The sequence below is a fragment of the Malaclemys terrapin genome, chromosome 3, assembly GCF_027887155.1.
Source record: "Malaclemys terrapin pileata isolate rMalTer1 chromosome 3, rMalTer1.hap1, whole genome shotgun sequence".
Lineage (NCBI taxonomy): Eukaryota > Metazoa > Chordata > Testudines > Emydidae > Malaclemys > Malaclemys terrapin.
In genome coordinates this window covers 21,546,851-21,565,000 of record NC_071507.1, presented here as the reverse complement: position 1 = coordinate 21,565,000, position 18,150 = coordinate 21,546,851, and the positions used below count along the sequence as shown (strand labels likewise).

At 40.3% G+C, this 18,150-nt stretch overlaps 1 protein-coding gene across 3 annotated transcripts in view; it reads right to left on the bottom strand.

Annotated features, from left to right (window-relative positions):
* BCL11A (BCL11 transcription factor A) overlaps nt 1-16,514 on the bottom strand; it is a 101,533-nt gene extending 85,019 nt beyond the window's left edge. For all 3 annotated transcript variants that reach the window (XM_054022509.1, XM_054022513.1, XM_054022508.1), the window contains exons 1-2: nt 15,986-16,514; nt 9,453-9,782 (exon numbers count right to left, since the gene is read on the bottom strand). In XM_054022509.1, coding sequence (XP_053878484.1) covers nt 9,453-9,782; nt 15,986-16,040 — 385 coding nt within the window. In that variant the 5' untranslated portion in view covers nt 16,041-16,514. The remainder of the gene's footprint in view (nt 1-9,452; nt 9,783-15,985) is intronic.
* Nucleotides 16,515-18,150: the final 1,636 nt, after the last annotated feature.

Sequence of the window (18,150 nt, the reverse complement as noted above, 5' to 3'; positions counted from 1 at the left end):
CTGAAGGCCAAATATCTCAAACTTCCTTCAAGTCTGTTTCCCTATTAGATTTTTTCTCTCTTTCTCTGCTTTTAGAGCAGCTACAGTACGCAAGAGTAAAAACACATATAAGGGCTCTAAATTTTCCTAAAAATAAAGCAATTAACTTATTGCCACAATTCAGCAAGCAATCGTGACAGACTACCCTGAACAGAAAGCAGAAGTCGTGATCCCTGACCCTCGACCAACACAAAAGAGGCAGCGCTAGCACAATACCTGCTGTCAGCAACTGAATTATTTTTATACAGGAATTTTTATCTCTATTGTACAAACAAGTATGTGTCTGTGCTGACTTGTTAAGCAATCCACTTGTATGTAGAATAAGATTTTTTTTTCCTGCTACCAGTCACACTGCTCTAAGATCAGAAGAAATACATACTCTTTGAAGCTCCTCAAATGTTTTAGTTAAAAGGACAGCAGTTGTTTTCAAAGATCCAAGACTATCTTTATCAGAATTTAATTTTTCCTTATTGATTTTTTTCTAACATAACACAAATTTAACATAGGACAATATATAGTTTATTACAAAATATTACAGCCTTTAAAGAATTCCACAGGAGGTAACATTCTTTTTTTCTATTTTGCAGAGAATGAGTATGTGACATTAATGTGTTTCCTTTGAACAAAACAATTTTTTAAATAATATTACTGATAAATAAATGGACTAAAGTCATTGATTACACCGAAGCAGTAAATGTATCATACACGTTATGTGAACTGGCTTTAGTGCAATCCTTATCTGATCATTATTTTTTCTCCAAGAAGAAATAAACTCAATGGCCAATACACAACAAACCAACATGGCAGTGTCTGATACAGCAGCTGTGATGTTGATAGTATAGCCAGATAACATTTTATTTGATGGCAAATTAATTGCTATAATTTTTGCTGGTGTTTTTTGGGGAGGGGAGAGGGCGGTTGGGTTTGGGGGGGGGAGTTGATTTGGGGGGGGGTTGTTTCTTGCATTTTGTACTTCATTGCCTACTATATCAACTGAGCAAATGATGAACATGAAATTAGAAATTAGAAATTGTTTCCTCATGGGTAATGTGTTAGAACTTGAGTTTATTAAAAGAAAGGAGACTAAGAGATATAGATATAGATATAGATATAGATATAGATACAGATACACACACACACACACACACAGTGCCAATGTTCTTCAGGTCCCTGTTATTTAACAATAATTCCATTCTTTATGTGTTTAGAGGTTTTTAATCAGAAAAGTGGTTTAGCTAAAGCTAAGATTAAATTGTAGGTATGATTGTTCAGCATTTATGTTGAGGACAAGGAGGATGCAAACAAAAACTCATTGTTTTTGACTGGACAAATCTCCCCAGGTAACCCTTCATCAATGTACATGCTCAGTATTCCAGTGTGAATTCAACGACTGAAGCTGATTCAGACCTAAATAACACACTGACAACGCCTACTTGTAAAGGCACAGTTTAGCAGTGAAGTTGCTTCCCTCCCCACAACAGTTATTTCACAGAAAGATCAAGCTTGATCATTTCCTTGATGTTCATGTAGTTATTACTGTTTGTGAGTGTGTGTCTATCACACTAACCTTGGTATTTTATATGTTTATTAAAACACAAAAAACCTGATCGCAGGCTGGTTTATATGCACCCATCCAATATGGAAAGGTGTTGTTTTACAGCAACCTGTTCAAGTAAAACTTCCAATAGAATTGCATCAGACAAGCTCACATGGGTCTCCAGAGGGAGCAGAGAGAAGAAACACTTCTGTGCACTATCTGCAAACCTAGAACTCAACAGCTTTTTGGCAGCCAATTTGTTTCAAGTGTTTTGTTTCAGGAAACGTGTATTTTTCTTTGTATGTTTCATAGATTTACTACAACTGGTTCTGACAGCTGTTGATTCTGTTAAATGAACACATTATTAAAAATCCTCTAATATCCCCAAGCTGAGAAATATACATTTTAATGGCATTTAAATTGTGAACCTGTAAGAATGTGCAAATGAAACTGGTGTGACTACTAACTCATTTACTCTGGATTTAAAGCCCGGCTTGATTTTTACAGTACGGGGTAAAGGAGACTGCAGCTGACTGCATATGTTGATTATATTTCCTTTGTTTCAATCAAGTATAGATAGGGAAATTTAAAAAAGGAAAGCAAAATCAACAATCTCGAGTAGTAAAAATAAATGAGTGCTAATACTTTGAAAAAGAAAATACTCCAATTATTGATATATTTCCAAATAATTCCATTGTATGTCATATATGCAATCTTTGTGTATTTTGGGGGTGGAGGGTTTGGAGGAGATTGGGGGGTGAAGGAGAAAATCAGTTATATGAAATGAGGCGGGAAAGAAGTGGATGTTTTCATGTTGCTTTAGATCAAAGGAAAACAAGAATGGAATCTGTGGCATATTGAACATTTTTCCACCGCTGTCATTCACACTGGGCCATCTAAGTTTTATACAATTCCCCAGACTAGCTGCATATTAAGCTTGCTGTGTACAGCTTTATTATAGTGTGGTAGTATGGGAACATTAATATTCCTGTGTTGCCTCTGACAGGACATTTACATGCGCCCATCTGAGCTCACACCTGAGAGCTGCTCCAAGGTACAGTAACTGTGCTCCTATTGTAAAGGCAAATGAAGAACACAAATTCCCTGCTGGGATCAGGGCTGCCCTCACCACACCCCACACCTCAAACCTTTCCCTTGCCAACTTAACTCAATGCCATCTCAGAATGACGAATGAGCTGAGGCACCGGCACCAAGTTACTAACCCTCTAAGAACAGCAAAAGCCTCTCTGAAATATTTTTAAAATGCACAGTGAGTGCCGCTGGCCAATAAAGGTTGGGAAACAAACTCCAGTGAACCCAATACAGAATACATTGCATACTAACACTGATTAAAAATACAGGATGATGTTTATAAGGCTTCAAAATGGGTTTGGCATAAAGCAGACTGGCTTTAATAATGAAGGTACTTTTATTTTCAGATTTGCCTTTGGTCTCTGTATGTTAAAAGCTGCAGTCTTAGGCCCTGCTCCTCCATGCATTTATGCCCATGTGTAGCTTTATGCATGTGAACCCTGACTTCAGTCAGATGACTCACCGTGCATAAAATTAACACCAAGTACTTGCAGAATCGGACCTTAAAGGCCAAGTTACATTTAGTAGAAATTCATTTTGTGATGGAAAACAATTTTGGCAGCAACAATATGGTTTGTGGATAAATTGATTAGCCTATTGTTTTTAAAACTATGTAGTAAATCACAATGATAAATTTACTGAAATGGACCACAGTGGGCCCAATCCTGCTCCCAATCAGGTCCAATGTGTGTGTATACTCAGATTAAATATGCTTATTTCCCCTGGGGGGAAAGCATTGAATTTTGTGGCCATGTTACAAATAACAATACAGGTCTTAATCTATTAAATGATATGATCTGGACGTATTTTATGAACTTCAGCAATACCCCTCAAATTGACACACACAATAAAAACCTCCTAGATGGAGGACTGTATTGAAAATGTGCACCACGTTAAAAAATAAAAATCCCTTGTAATAACAACACTGCTGGCATAGCCATGACCCAAATGAAATCTGAACAAGCAGAAAGGTACTAAAGATCCTTAGTGATTAGATCCCATGCTAAAAAAAGTGGCAATGTGCCAAGCAATGTCCAGCTTGATGTTAAATGCCTTTTATTGCACAAAGCTGGTACTACTGGATATAAAAGCAGACTGGAGATTGGGGTGAATTTTGTCAAAAATTTTCTTTATATAATAAACGGTGCAAGCAGACAAACAAATGGAGATTGAATTCCCACTGCCTGACAGTCTCTCAAGTCTCCTTAATTGTCTTTATTACTTGAATTGAATAAAAAGGGAATTCAGGTTCTCAGGGTTGCATGTACAAAAGTGTGTAATGCTAAAAGATTTCCTTCTCTTTTAAATTTACATTACAAAATTATGGAAATCTTTAGGAAAGAATCTACTTCTCGCCTGTAATCTAATGTTAAGGTCTCTTACTTACCACTTTCTCCCCCTCACCACCCAGCTCCCATATTTCAGTCTTTATTGTTCAGTCTGGCTACATAGGGCGTACATTTATTAAATATGTTATTTTCAAAGCTTGTAGCATTTAATGTTAATCTGCACCTTTTTCCTATCCATGCTAAATTTAATGCTTGCAAGACTGGCTCTTCAACCACAAATATTTTGTATCCAGCTATATTTCAGTCCATGGTGAGCTTCACAATTAAATGTCACATATAATAGAAGAAAGAATGCAAAATTTCTAGTCCTCTAAACTAAAAGATATGATTTGCAGGAGACAAGAAATGGGGCAATTTAAGGAATTATAATACTTTTGATGCCTCCCTGGAATAATCATTCTGAATCAGAAGGAAACTTTCTACACTCTGCTTCTGTTTCTTGAAATGAACACATATTTGTGCTTCCAATAAAAGGCTATTTTTACATTAACTATCTGTAACAGCAGGGAATAGAAAAACTAACTCAATCTCCACCTCATATAAGGGATGATCTTGATATCACATGGATGCTTCTCCAAAACTGTTATTTATAAAAAGGCAACAAGGAAAATGCACAAACAGTTGAATCTTTTATGTGTCACTGAAAGAGTAACATTTGAACAACTTTTGGATTGCCTACGTTTTTAACATTTTTTTCCCTCCTAGAAGTAAATTTCTCAGCCATACAGGCCACTGTGTTTAATTAAGCTTTCAAAAGTCCTCTGACAATGCCAACAATTGAAAGACACTTCTGTAGCTCAATCATGCAATCATTGTGACAGTTCTATTTACAATTTGTCTTAAAGAGACTTTCTCTGACATTGTACTTTGACAAAACATCCAAGCTGCCAGTTCACAACCTTTCTCTGTCTTATTTACAAATACAGCTTGTACGCAGAACTGAGAATCTCATGATCATGAGTCTTTGGATAGTGCCTTCACAAATTTTCCATCTTGTAACTATTTTGTCCGGTCCATTACTATCTGCTATGAAGCTTTGTATTGAACAATTACAGTGAGAATTTTAGCCATTTTCGTGAATTTAAGCTTCGTCTATCTCATTGTTTAGATGCAATGCTAACTATTCAGTTGATCAGTTAATGATTTTTATCCAGAACAAAATAAAATAATAATAAGGAAATGCAATTTACGCATCACAGAATTACAATAGTAATTGCTAATAGTGTACCAAGAGAATTTCTGTGGCATATAGACAAGTCAAAGAAATTCTATTCTGAGAATTCTAATAGTTAAATGTACTTGGTCCATCAGTTAGTATCACACTAGGTTCATTTTCCATTTGATTATTCAATGGAAAGGTATTCCTTACATTTGTTTTCCTTATGTTGGATTTGTATCTAACTGGCGATTGGAGAAAACAGATGAAGGCACTCAAAGTGAACCTCTTCCTCTCTCCATTTGTACATACAGTATACAAAGCTATACAATGGTAATTATAAATGAGAATATATGTAACATTCCAATGAGATAAATATGAAGTGTAGTAGTAGTTAAAATGCCTTCCCCCCCCAAAAAAATAATCTTTCATTAATCTATACAGCTTTATATATTCAACATGCATCAAAACCTAACACCAATGGACTATATTTCTTTTCCCTTTTCAATAAGTGAACAGCAGTTTTACATTCACTGATATCTTGGTACTTCAGTTAATATTTTCCTCCATTGTAAAATAAGAGACTGGATAACTAAACCCCTGCCGTAGCACTCACTGCAAATCACAGACTGCTGGTATCTGGTGGTGAGTGTTTGACATACATATTGATGAAAGCTGTCTCATTGGACCCACACAACATATCCTATTAATTTTCATTAAATTTATGACATTTCTGCCATAGCACTGGATTGTCACTCAAAATTGTATATCAAGCCTAAAAGAGAGAGATACACACACATACACAGAACAGCTATGTATGGATATGTGTGTATTTATATTTTATGTATATGCATGCATATTGTAGATGTACACACATACTATTGTAACCATTCCTTTATCTGGAAAGTAGTTAGGGTGAAGAGAGGCCTAGAGACAGTTAAAGTATACATCATTTCACTGTACATTTGAGTGATTGCCTTTCTTGTATTTGGGTGCACTGATCCCTAAGCATTACTTATCTTAAGAAGATGGTCTTTTATTATAATGCACCAAATTATTGACTGCAGAATGACACACAAAGCAAGTACTGTAAATATATCTAACCTAGAACTCTACAAAAACAACAAAGAGTCCGGTGGCACCTTAAAGACTAGCAGATTTATTTGGGCATAAGCTTTCGAGGTTTTTACCCACGAAAGCTTATGCCCAAATAAATCTGTTAGTCTTTAAGGTGCCACCAGACTCCTTGTTGTTTTTGTAGATACAGACTAACACGGCTACCCCCGATACTTAGAACACTACAGTAACATCTTTCTGAAGAATACTTAATTGGCTGCATTTTTACATTGTTATTAAATATATTTTCTGGACTTTTATCATGAAGAATTGGTTCATTCAGCCCTGTACATTTGTCCCTATTTTTTAAATTACATATTCCCATATCTTTTGCATTCTTATGATTATTGTTTCCTTTCTACTCTTGCAAAGGAATGCAGATATAAAATATTGGAATTAGTAACTGCCATTCTGAGATTCACTTCAGGGACTCCCAAAATACCTGAACTCCACAACTTATTCAATGACCCTGACTGTTAATTTCACTGCCGGACACTAGGAATTCATTGGTGTGATAATTCCAGCTATTGACATATTACTTTGTGATATGACAAAACTGTCTCTTGCTTAACTAATTCCAGTGTAGAAACATTATTAATAAAAAATTTATTAAATAAAAATTAAAAGAACAGTATAAGAGCTCATAATTATCCATGCATGAAAGCTTTACCTCACCTGAGTCATATCACTTGTGCACCCACTGGAGAGCTTGTATATATTTTTCCTCCGAAAACAATTAGAAGCTGATCTTACATTCCTTGCATACCCAAAACTCCCATTGATTCCAGCTGGAGCTTTGAATGTGCAAAAAATATAGACAGTATTGGACTTCTAGTATGTGTCAGTTTTAAACATAATTGCACAGAAATCTCTCTGCACAGGAGACATGAAAATAACTGGAGCTGGATCTTGCAGTCCTTCCTTACAAGAATAATCTTTACTTCTGTGAGTAGTCCTATTGACTTTCATGGAACTACTTTTCTGAGTAAAGACTATCTGCATAAGTATGGATTATGTGCATGTGAAAGGGTTTGCAGGATCAGGTCCCTAGTTTTTTTTATGTCTGTTGTATATTGTACAAACCCTGAATTCAGTCCTTAGCTTACTGAACCATTTAGAAGAACAAGGGACAGTTAAAAACATATTATTCTTCTAATTAGCAACACCATTACATCCTTTAGGGCCAAATTCTGCCCACTTAACTCATGCTAAGAGTCTAATTAGTGGTAACCACCCTACTTATATGAGTAAAGCAGGCAGGCTTTGGCTCACATGGCTCAATAACTGTAATAGTAGAATTCTAAATTAAAGCAAAGAATTCTAAACTCCTCAGTGTGGTTGTATCTTAGACTGAATGGCCTATTGGAGACCGTGGCAAGAAGTGTGGTTTTAATTCTTGCTTGACAGATACTGTGTTTTGTCTTTTAAACAGAGCAGTTCAATATGTAAATATGATGTTACATCACACAAGTGTTACTCCATATTTGGTGATTTAGCATGGCTTCAGATCTCTGAAGACTACAAATCCCTTCCGCTAGGCTCTTGCTTCATTAATCATGCCCTACACTTCTGTTCATTTTCCTTCAAATCACAGACAGCACATGGAAATGGTCACTGCCATATACTACTCTGGAAAAAAACTCTTTAACCTACATGTCACAGAAGTTGAATGTGCTGGAAAATTTAAGCCATTTTTCAAAATGCAGCTTGCCAGTAAGTTGACCCTATATGTGTGTGTGTGTGTGTGTGCGTGTGTGTGTGTGTGTGTGTGTGCGTGTGTGTGTGTGTGTGTGTGTGTGTGTCTGTGTGTGTGTATTATTATTATTGCAAAGTTTTCAAAAAAAAATAAATGCCACATTTGATTTTAATGATTGGTTGGAGGAAAAAAATATCACATTAAATCCTGCAGTGCCTACTGACCTATTATGGTTGAACTGTGTGGCCATGGTAAGTCAAAGAAAAGATCCAGTATATCACGTGATTACATACAGTACTTTTGCTAATACTGAACTATCCTTTAGGCTATTAAAATAGAGGTATAAGTGATGTCTTATCCTAACTGATGTTTCCATAAAAGTAGATCAGGCATTGGTTGATTTTAATATGCTACAGTACTACATATTTATAATTATATTTTAAGCATAATTTAATGTGATTTTCAATACCAAGCAATGGGTGGTGTTCAGATTTACTATAAGGATTTTAGAAACTAACTATGCCTTGTTAGCCTTCCAGTATTTCTCTGATTTTCTTTTTCATATTAGGTTCAATTATTTTAACCTCAGCCACTGAGACAGTCACATATTTAGGGTCTTTCCAATTAAAAAATTATCATGGGGAATGACATTATTTACTTTTTTAAAATACATTTTTATATTGTTTGTTGTGCAAAACAGAATTCGGTCTTGGACATTTGTACGGGTGACATGTGGTTGTGTAAACCGCAAACAAAATCAAGATACATCTGTCAAAACCACATCAGAGACAAGAGAGAGCACAGAGAAGCATTTATCATTTGGCTGAGGAGGCAGGCTGCAGACAGCGGCCTTTCCTGTCAAACCAACCTTTTGAAATTTCCAACATGCCCTTAAACTTTTCGAATAAGCATGTCTGTGCGCTTCAGCAACTGCCCTCTCTACTCTGGCCTGGCCAGTCGAAAATGGCATCTTAAAGTCAAGGTCGGTGGTGTCACTTTGCCATGGGGCTGTGTTTAATTACAGTCCATACGCTGACAGCCAATATGGATCCAAGGCAAGCTGATGCTCAATTAACTCTTTCACCCCTGAGTTAACAAAAGACTGTAAAGCTAGTTCCTGTATAACACAGCAGGGTGTAAAATATACATATATGGAATTAAGATAGGCAACACACTAGGAGACAGCTTCTATACTATATACAATTAAGAAAACAGAATCCCAGCAAACCCTGTTGAAAATACACACTAGCGTTGCATGGGCCTGTTGATGCTAAAACTACTCAGACACTTGGAAATATTTTTTTGTGTACTTAATATGAACTGAAATGCAGGGTATTTAACATGTTGGCTGTCATGGTGAATAGAACGGAAAAACAGACACAGCACTTCACAACTGTGAGCATTATTACTACAGTTTGACTGAACATGGAAATAAACTTGTAAATGCTTCTCCTTGCTTCAATTTACCTGCTATATGTTCCTGTTTAGGGCAGATTCCTCTAGATGACGTTGATAAACAATCGTCATCCTCTGGTGTGACCTGGATGCCAACCTCCACAGGATTGGATGCTTTTTTCAGCTCACTTGGTGAGGGTGAAGGTGGCTTATCCACAGCCTTCTCTAAGCAGAGACTGCCATTGCATTGTTTCCGTTTGTGCTCAATAAAAATAAGAATGTCCCCCAATGGGAAGTTCATCTGACACTGGCCACAAGTAAGGAGGTCATGATCCCCTTCTGGAGCTCCCAGCGTGCCATGCTCTGGTTCATCATCAGTAAGAATGGCTTCAAGAGGTTCAGCTGCAGTTTAAGAAACAAAAGGAGAATCATTAGAGCTCTTGTGAAAAGAAGGGGAAGGTGGGGAGAGAGAAAATCATGTTGTTGAGCCCCCTGTTCATGGATGCTATACCATGTTTGGAATAATTATAGGATGAAAAAATTAAACCTGCACTACATGAACAGATAGCACGTTATCAGACAAACAAGAAGCAAATGTAGTTATCGGTGTTGATAGGGAATATATTTTGAGAAAGCAGCTGTAATATGTAGAACTGTCAGAATGGAACCTGCAATCTTATCTATATTCCTGGATTTAGACAAAGTTCTAATTTGAAGGAACGATTTAATAGTAAAAATTAAAATAACAGCTGTGAAAAAAATTATTGTGAGACAACTATGGTATCATGAAGAAAAGCCAATACTGTTCTTTGTTGCCAGAGGTTTTATTTATGTTTATGTATTTATGAGTGAAGCTTTACGTGTGTGTGTGTGTGTGTGTGTGTGTGTGCATTTGTGTGTGTGTGTGTATATGTATGACTTGGTCATGTAATAGCAATATATCGATGACCAAGTCATACGTTTTGAAACATTGAACTGTGAGTTAGGTATGTGTGTGTGTGCGTGTGTGCATGCAAATATATGAACATACACGTGAAAAGCCACATAGGTCGTGGACGCGCACACACACACAGGGGCTACATAGCCCTGTACTATATGTGTATGTACGTATGATTATATATGTATATTATATATTCCGTTTAAAAATTGAAAACATGTGAACTAATCATGGGAAAAAAGACAAAATTAATAAATAAGGAAGCTAAATAGCAATACTTTCCAGAAATTAAAGAAATATCAAATTCACTGGCAATTCTACTTAGACACATTAACTAAACAGGATACTTTTGCATAATTAAGAAAATAAGCCAATTGGGTTTTTTTGTTTTGTTTTTTTTTTCATTCTGAAGAAAGGAATGCCTAAATTATTCTAAATATGTTAGCAATTGTGGTCTTCATCATACATAAATCAGTATGGTCAACTGAATGTCACATTTCATAACAACGGCGAAAAGACCTTTCTTTAAACTTGAAATACCTTGCCTAATGTTGTCAAAGTTGACTAATTTTCTGAATGAACTCCAAAAAGCTTCATTATGAGACTATTTCTACACACATAGTCGTCAGTGGATTGTATAACAAGGCAGACATGCCTTTCTTTTCTGTTTGCTTTTGTTAACTTTGTACTGAAATATCTTGGCAATATGTATGCAGTATTCATCACTATAACCTTGCAAGAAAAAAAAACTGTTGGTATTTCTCTCCCTATGCAACATAATACATATACTAACAACAACAACAACAACCAAAATGAGCTGACACTACAAAACATAAAATGCCTCAAAATGTTGCCAGTTAATGAAAGTGAGACCCACTACAACTCTTAAACAGTTAATCAGTCTGACCTTCTTTAGCAAGCTGCCAATTTCACATTTAATGAACTTAAAGCCACAGAGAATCAAAAAATAGATTTTAATTTGACTGCAGAATATTGGAACAGATTTTGATAAAGTGCAAAAATCCAGTGAACTCAGGTTAAATTTATTTCAACCCTACCTAGGCTGAATATTGAGGAGGAAGATCTGGAGTAGCTCCCAGTTGTGCTGTGTAAAATAATATTGAAAGAGCACCTTACCGTACCTTAGCTCCAAGTAGGACACACTGATACATTCCATAATTTCTTGCCTCTAGTGCTACTCCTAATTTAACATAAGGTCAACTACAGGAATATGAAGGTTATATTCATATTAATAAAAACAATATCGTAATCATTTGGGTTTTCTTCTAAACTTACTGACCAAAAGATAATACACAACATGCATTTACACTTTTCTGGCATAGAAAAAGCAACAGGAATGTTTCTGAAATGTCTGTCTATGTCATTTTCTCAAGTAACAACTGTTTGCATTTGCACAAAGTGATTAACTGAATATGGAAGTCATTCCATCAGATCCTTTCTACAAAAAAAAGGTATTTTTGTGTTAAGCAGTAATTGTAACTTTTAGTTTAATAACTCAAAGTAGCAAAATATTTTTAAAAATTGATATTCTCCTTATAACTGTTTTGACTGGAACTTTGCACAATAATTACTCAATTGTAATATTTATTCCTTGGCCTGATTTTTTTCTGAAATTGTCAATATCACTCAGCAATGAAAGAGAATATTGTGCTCAGATATTAGATAGTTAAAAGTAATGCTAAACAAAAATAGACTTTGCTAAAGACTGTACTGACTGGGCTGATTTACAATCAAAACCAGGAAATGAAGTGGTAATTCAGAGGTTGCTGATTACACCTCCACATTTCACCTAATTAATTTTATAGGAGGCAAAGTTCTCGAAAATAACAAGATGATCAAATGTACAGATATAAAACCTGTAACCTCAACATTTTCTATGCTCTTAAGGTAAATTATTGCTAATTAACAAGAATTATATACTAATGTATGAAATACCTCTGGCACCGTGTTCATTACAAAACATTTGGCTCCTGATGCTCTGAGAGACAGCAAAATGTGTTTTTATTATTTCTGCTGTTTAAAAAAAAAATCTTGCCACTGATTTGCAGTATACATCTTTTTAATTTTGGGGCAATCAAAAGCTCCTTCCTGGGTATCTAATCATTTGTCTATATTTTTAATGGAAATTGCTCTTCCATAAACATGTATTTCTACAAAAACAACGAGGAGTCTGGTGGCACCTTAAAGACTAGCAGATTTATTTGGGCATAAGCTTTTGTGGGTAAAAAAACCACTTCTTCAGATGCATGTATTTCTAGCCTCTCTCTCCCCCTTCCCCCATTCCCCACCAACATCCACCAAAATAACACCATCTTCTATATCAAGTTAAATGGATTTTTGTCTCAAAAGAAGTGTGAGGGATGCAATGGAAGAAAAAGCACCAATTCTGCGTTGGGGGGGGGGGGGAATGTATCAGTATGGATTCAGCAAGACAGAGACGTCTAAATACCCCAGCAGCAGACAGGGCTGTGTCCAGCTGAGAAGACAAAAAAGAAAATCAGGGGAGAAAGAGAGAGTGACTGTCTAGTCCAAGTTTGCCTTCAAGTGTGGGATTGTCTTACAGTCTAAGTGAACAAATGATGGCTAATAATGTGGGCTAGTGGTCGGTGTTTTAAAACAGAAAGCGGGAGCGCGGTGAGGGAAGGAAGGAAAGAAAAACAGGGGAGAGCGAACTTGGAAAGGACTGAGCAAGCGGCACAATGGGAGCAGCGTGGATCGGAAGCCTAGTGCAAACACGTGCGAGCCAGCAAGGTGCCTTCTCCCTTTTCGGCTGGGGCTCCCGCTTCTCCACCCCAACCCGCCTGCTCACGAGGATTGCCTTTGCCTCGGATGGGCCTGTAGCGAGAGTTTAAATGACCCGATCCGGTTTTTTTTTTTTTTGGGGGGGGGGGGGGGAGAACAAAAGCAGATGTGTCCAAGTAAGCAAAACAAACACAAAGTCACCGAAGAGAAGGTGCCACTCGACTCCCCCGGAGACCCTAGGCTTCCCCTTCGAAAGAGTGTTTCAAGCTTTTTTGGGGGGAGGGGGGTCTTTTGCTTTCCATGTGCCATAGCATCGTGCAAAGCTACGACTAGACGGAAGGGATCCCAGCCAGCCCAGCGCCGCCTGGAAAGGCTCCCAAGCCCCTCTGTGACCCCCACGGTTTGATCGGCCGTCGGGTGAGTGAGGGGAAATGAAGGGCCAACTTGCTAGTCCTCGCGATCCTCGGAAATCGTTTGCTGCTCTGAACGGACTGGGACGGCGTTAAAACAAACATTACTGGGTCTTTTCTCCAGTGTGGGGTCTACGGGCTGCGTTCCTGTTTCCTTACCAGCCATAAAACAAGGCAAAATTAAGAACAAAGAAAGGGGGAGGGGGGAGAAAGAAAGGGGGAAAGGGGGGGAAGAAAGAAAGAAAGAAAACCCGCCCTCCCTCCTTCCTAAACGAAAATGCCGAGAATTAAAGACGTGGTGAAACTGATCAGGTTCAAGTTCGTTGTGCTTTTTTGATCTTGTTCTGCCTCCTAGCGACTGAAACTCACATGCAAACCTATCCTTAACCAATTTTTTAAAATCCAACTCCACACACATCTCGCCCCCCCTCTAAGCCTCCCAGATCTCAAAGGGAGAAATATACCAAATGGCAATTACACTGCCAGCAAAAAAAATTAATAACTTAAATATGTACCTGTATATTACATACGGAATTGTCAAGTCAGGGGGAAACCTAGCACGACTGGGGAAGGATTTGGGGATGTAAATCTAATCTTTCAATTATTCTGTGACAAGTGAGTCTAACACACGCGCTCACATAAACCCTAAGGATGAATGCAGTCTGGTATATATATATATATATATATATTTAAAGTAACATAGGTTACTAGTGTCGGCACCAGTTTCGGCAGCTCGCGGAGGAATGGGGCGGAGGGGGGTGGGTTCCTGCAGCATGTTCTGGAAGAGATAGCACCTCCAGAAATGTGACAGTTATGTTGCAATACATAACATAACACAACGTTTTGCATTTCAAAAAGTCCTTAGAACTGGTAGCAAATGACTAAAACAATGAGGGGTGGAGAGAAGAGAACCGTAAAGGAGTCTTACTTTAAAGAAAACTTTACGAATGCAAATATTTTGGCTTCCCCTGGCTTTACGGGAGCTGTTTTATCCAAAGCGTTAACATTCTCCAACGGACTATGTGCAAATCTTGTTCCAAATATCTATGCATCTGAATGGGGAAATTGCATTGTAAACTTTTACAGAGAGAGAGAGGGGAGGGGGAGGTTGTTTGCAGACAGCGAAATTGCACTGAAGCAGACGGTCCCTAGGAGGGGAGAAAAACACCTGGAATACTGGGGGAAATAAAATACAAACGTGCATCTTTTTGCTTTCCAACCGCCCAAAAAATAAAATATTTTCTCTCTTCTTCCCTCCCACCCGCTCCAGATCCGAGTTCCCTTTTGTTGTGTATGCCGCGACCTTGCTTACCTTGCATCCAGCTTTTGTGTTTTGTTGGCGGGGGGGGGAGTGGAAGAGTGGGAGGATTTTTGTGACGAATAGTATTTTTTTAAAATGTCCCCGGGAATGTTTTTTTTTTTTTTAATTTGATCGTGACAGTGACGATAGTTGGTTGGGTTTGGGGGTTTGTTTTTCTGTGTGTGTGTGTGTGTATGTATGTGTGTGTGCTTTGCTTGGGTTTGCTCTTGTCTCTGCTTGTTGGCAGGAGGCTCCCCGCACACGCGGTGCTTGTAAACATTCAGACACGAGATTTTTCCCAATCAAAATCCACTTCCACTTTTTTTGAAAATCTTCCAAAAAATAGTAAGCAAGAGAGGAGGGAATTCCTCTCGCTCGCTCGCTCTGCTCCGTGCAGCCGAGCCAAGCAGCCCAAGTTTGCAGGCAGGAGTTGGGGGGAGAGGGAGGAGGGGAGGAGTGGGGGGAAGGCTGGCATGAGTCGGTTGGCTGGGGGAAGGTCCGATTGTGGCGGAGCCCCGGGGAAAGCCAACGATGGCTCCGGACAGCACAAGCAGCCGCTGCTGCCCCTTTTGCCCTTTCGCCGCGGAGGGAAAAGAGGAGCAGGAGAGAGCGGGACAAACACCCCACGTCTGGGAGCGGAAACAAAAGGGGGGACATTGCCCTGCCCCCCCGCCGGTACGCAACAAGGTTTCGCTCGGGAGAGATGGGGATCTGGCTAAAACCACTCGCCCCTAGACTTTTCTTCTCACTCCACTTGACCATAATCTCTTGTCTGTCTGTCTGTGCGTCCAATGTCCAGTCTGTCTCTCCTGCGGGGATTTCTTTGCACTTCCCCCCTTCCCCCCACCGCAAGAACAAATTCTGCACCTCGCTGCAAACTGGGAGTGTTGCTGTTTTCCCAACTCACAATGGCACAATTTAAAAAATAAAATAAAATCAATGCGGGGGGGCGGTGAAAAAGAAAAGAAGGAAGAGAGAGTGAGTGAGTGAGTGAGAAGGGGGCATGCTCCAGGAGCAAAGAAAAGAAAAGTGATCGAGGTGATTTAATTAGAGAGAGACGGAGAGGGGGGGAAATTCCGAGCCAAGGTTTAGTGCATTTCCACCCCTCTCGCCCGCTTTCTCCGCTTCTCCGAAATAAAATAACCCGCGCGAAGGAGGCATGAAATAAATGCACGTTGCTCTTTGGGTTACTTACGCGAAAATTCCCGCTTGCTTAAGTGCTGGGGTTTGCCTTGCTTGCGGCGAGACATGGTGGGTTGGTGGCTGCGGTGGCTTGTGAGCCGCGCGGTTCACATCGGGAGAGCCGGGTGAGAAAGGAAGGAGACTCCAGAGAAAATATCTTCATCAATGTCTTTTGACATCCAAAATAAATTAGAAATAATACAAAGATGGCGCAGGGAAGATGAATTGTGGGATAGCAGTCATGGCTTTTTTTTTTTTTTTTTTTTTTTTTGTGCAAGAAAAAAAGAGAGAGAGAGAGGGAGAGAGAGAGAGAAGGAGAGAGAGAGATGAAAAAAATGGCAAAAGCCCCCCTGAGCTGCAAGTTCAAGTGCGGACGTGACGTCCCTGCGAACTTGAACGTCAGGAGCCTGGATGGACAGAGACATACAAAACATGGGCAGGGCAAGCTGGAGAGAGGGGGAGGAGGGAAGAGGAAGGCAACACCAATGGACACTCATCAGGGGCTGGACATGAAAAAGAGACCAGGACAAGCCAATGGACAGTGATCGCAGGGGGGAGCGGGGAGGGGGGAAGAGGGAGGGGGGGGCATTAGACACCAGGCGCACGCTGCTTCGAAGAGTAGGGGGGTTGGGGTGGAGGGGAAAGGAGCCGGGCACGCCGTGCAGAAGTGGCCGCAGAGGAGTGCAGTGGAGAAGGCAAACGCACGAGTGGCCAGGAGGGGCGAGGGAATAATAAATAAATAAATAAATAAAAACAGCGGTCCACACACACACACCCCCGCTGAAAAAAGAAGAGAGGATCGCCCAAGTGAAATGCGATGGGATGCTCCCAGGAGGGGGAGGCAAGGCAGGTATCTGGGAGCCCACCCAACAGGCAAAGCCAGGGAATTAAAAACTTTACACCACCACACGAGCAAAGCCCCGAGGCGCAGGGACAGTCCCTGGCAGGCAGCACAAAGGCAGAGAGTGGGCAAGGGGGTCGCACGAGAAAAGTTCTGCACTTGGAGCAGCGGGGGGAGAGCCGGCCAGGACCAGCCTCCTTCCTTTCAGCTTGGAGAGGGGAGCAAGGAGAAGAGTTTCAGAGTCCAGGAGAAAAGAGGCGGAGGGTGAGAAGCTGCAGGAGCAGAGAAGGCAAAGGGAAGGCGGTGGAACTTCATACCCCCCAGTCCAATAACTAACTAAATAAAAGCCAAGCCGGGCTCTGAGCTGTAACGAGCAGTGACTGGGTCTAATAAAACGAAAGAAACGGGAGCGCAGGAAGCAATGCGCGGGGCACAAAACACAGCTACGCTACTGACAAGAAGCGGGGCGACCCAAGCCGAGCTATGGTCAGAGGGGCGCAGAGAAGCGGCGGGAGATGGGACTGAGGATGCGGCAGCAGCGTGGGTTGTAACTTACCGGGGACACACACACATTCCCCCACGCCGGGCCCGGGGCGGGAGCGGGTTGCAATAAGGATAAGCGGGAGAGGAGGAAGAGAGCGTTTGTGGCAATTATTCCGCAGAACTGGTATAAAGCGCGTGCCGTGGCGAGCCCGAGCTCTGAGCGCACGCCCCAGCAGCCTCCCGCGAGGAGAACGCAGAGAGAGGGACAGAGAGAAAAGGTGCAAAGGAGGGAAGAAGTGGATCTAGCACAGGAAGGGGAAAGAAGAAGCTTGCTGTGACTGTAAGAAATATTTTAACACGCAAAACTGTAATAATGACGTTACCCAGGGAGAGCGGGGGGGGGGAGGGAATGGAAATCTTTCAGTTTGTTCACAGAAGCAGCAGGGAATGCAAGTGGTCGGGGCTGTCGCTGAATTCTCAGCCGCTTCCGATCGGACGGCTCCTTTTGTGTGTGTGTGAATGTGTGATCAGTGCACGCGCTGGGTTATAAACGCCCTTTGGGGAGCGTCTGTGGAGAAATTAGAGGAGACCTGTTGGAAACGAGACCCTGTCTCTTTAATGGAGAAACACATACACACGCTGCTGTTGTCACAGGTCTGTTTCATTCTGGTGTGGGATACTTTCAGTTTCACGTCAATGGTACAGCAATAGCACCCCCTACAATCTGAAGTTTATTCTCAAACATCCCTTAAAGCCTCGACTTCCCCCAGCATCGCTGCTGCTCCCCCCGGCTGTCTAGCCCAGGCGAGGAGTGAGGGAAAGTGAGGCAGGTAGGAAGTGTGTGCCAGGCGGCT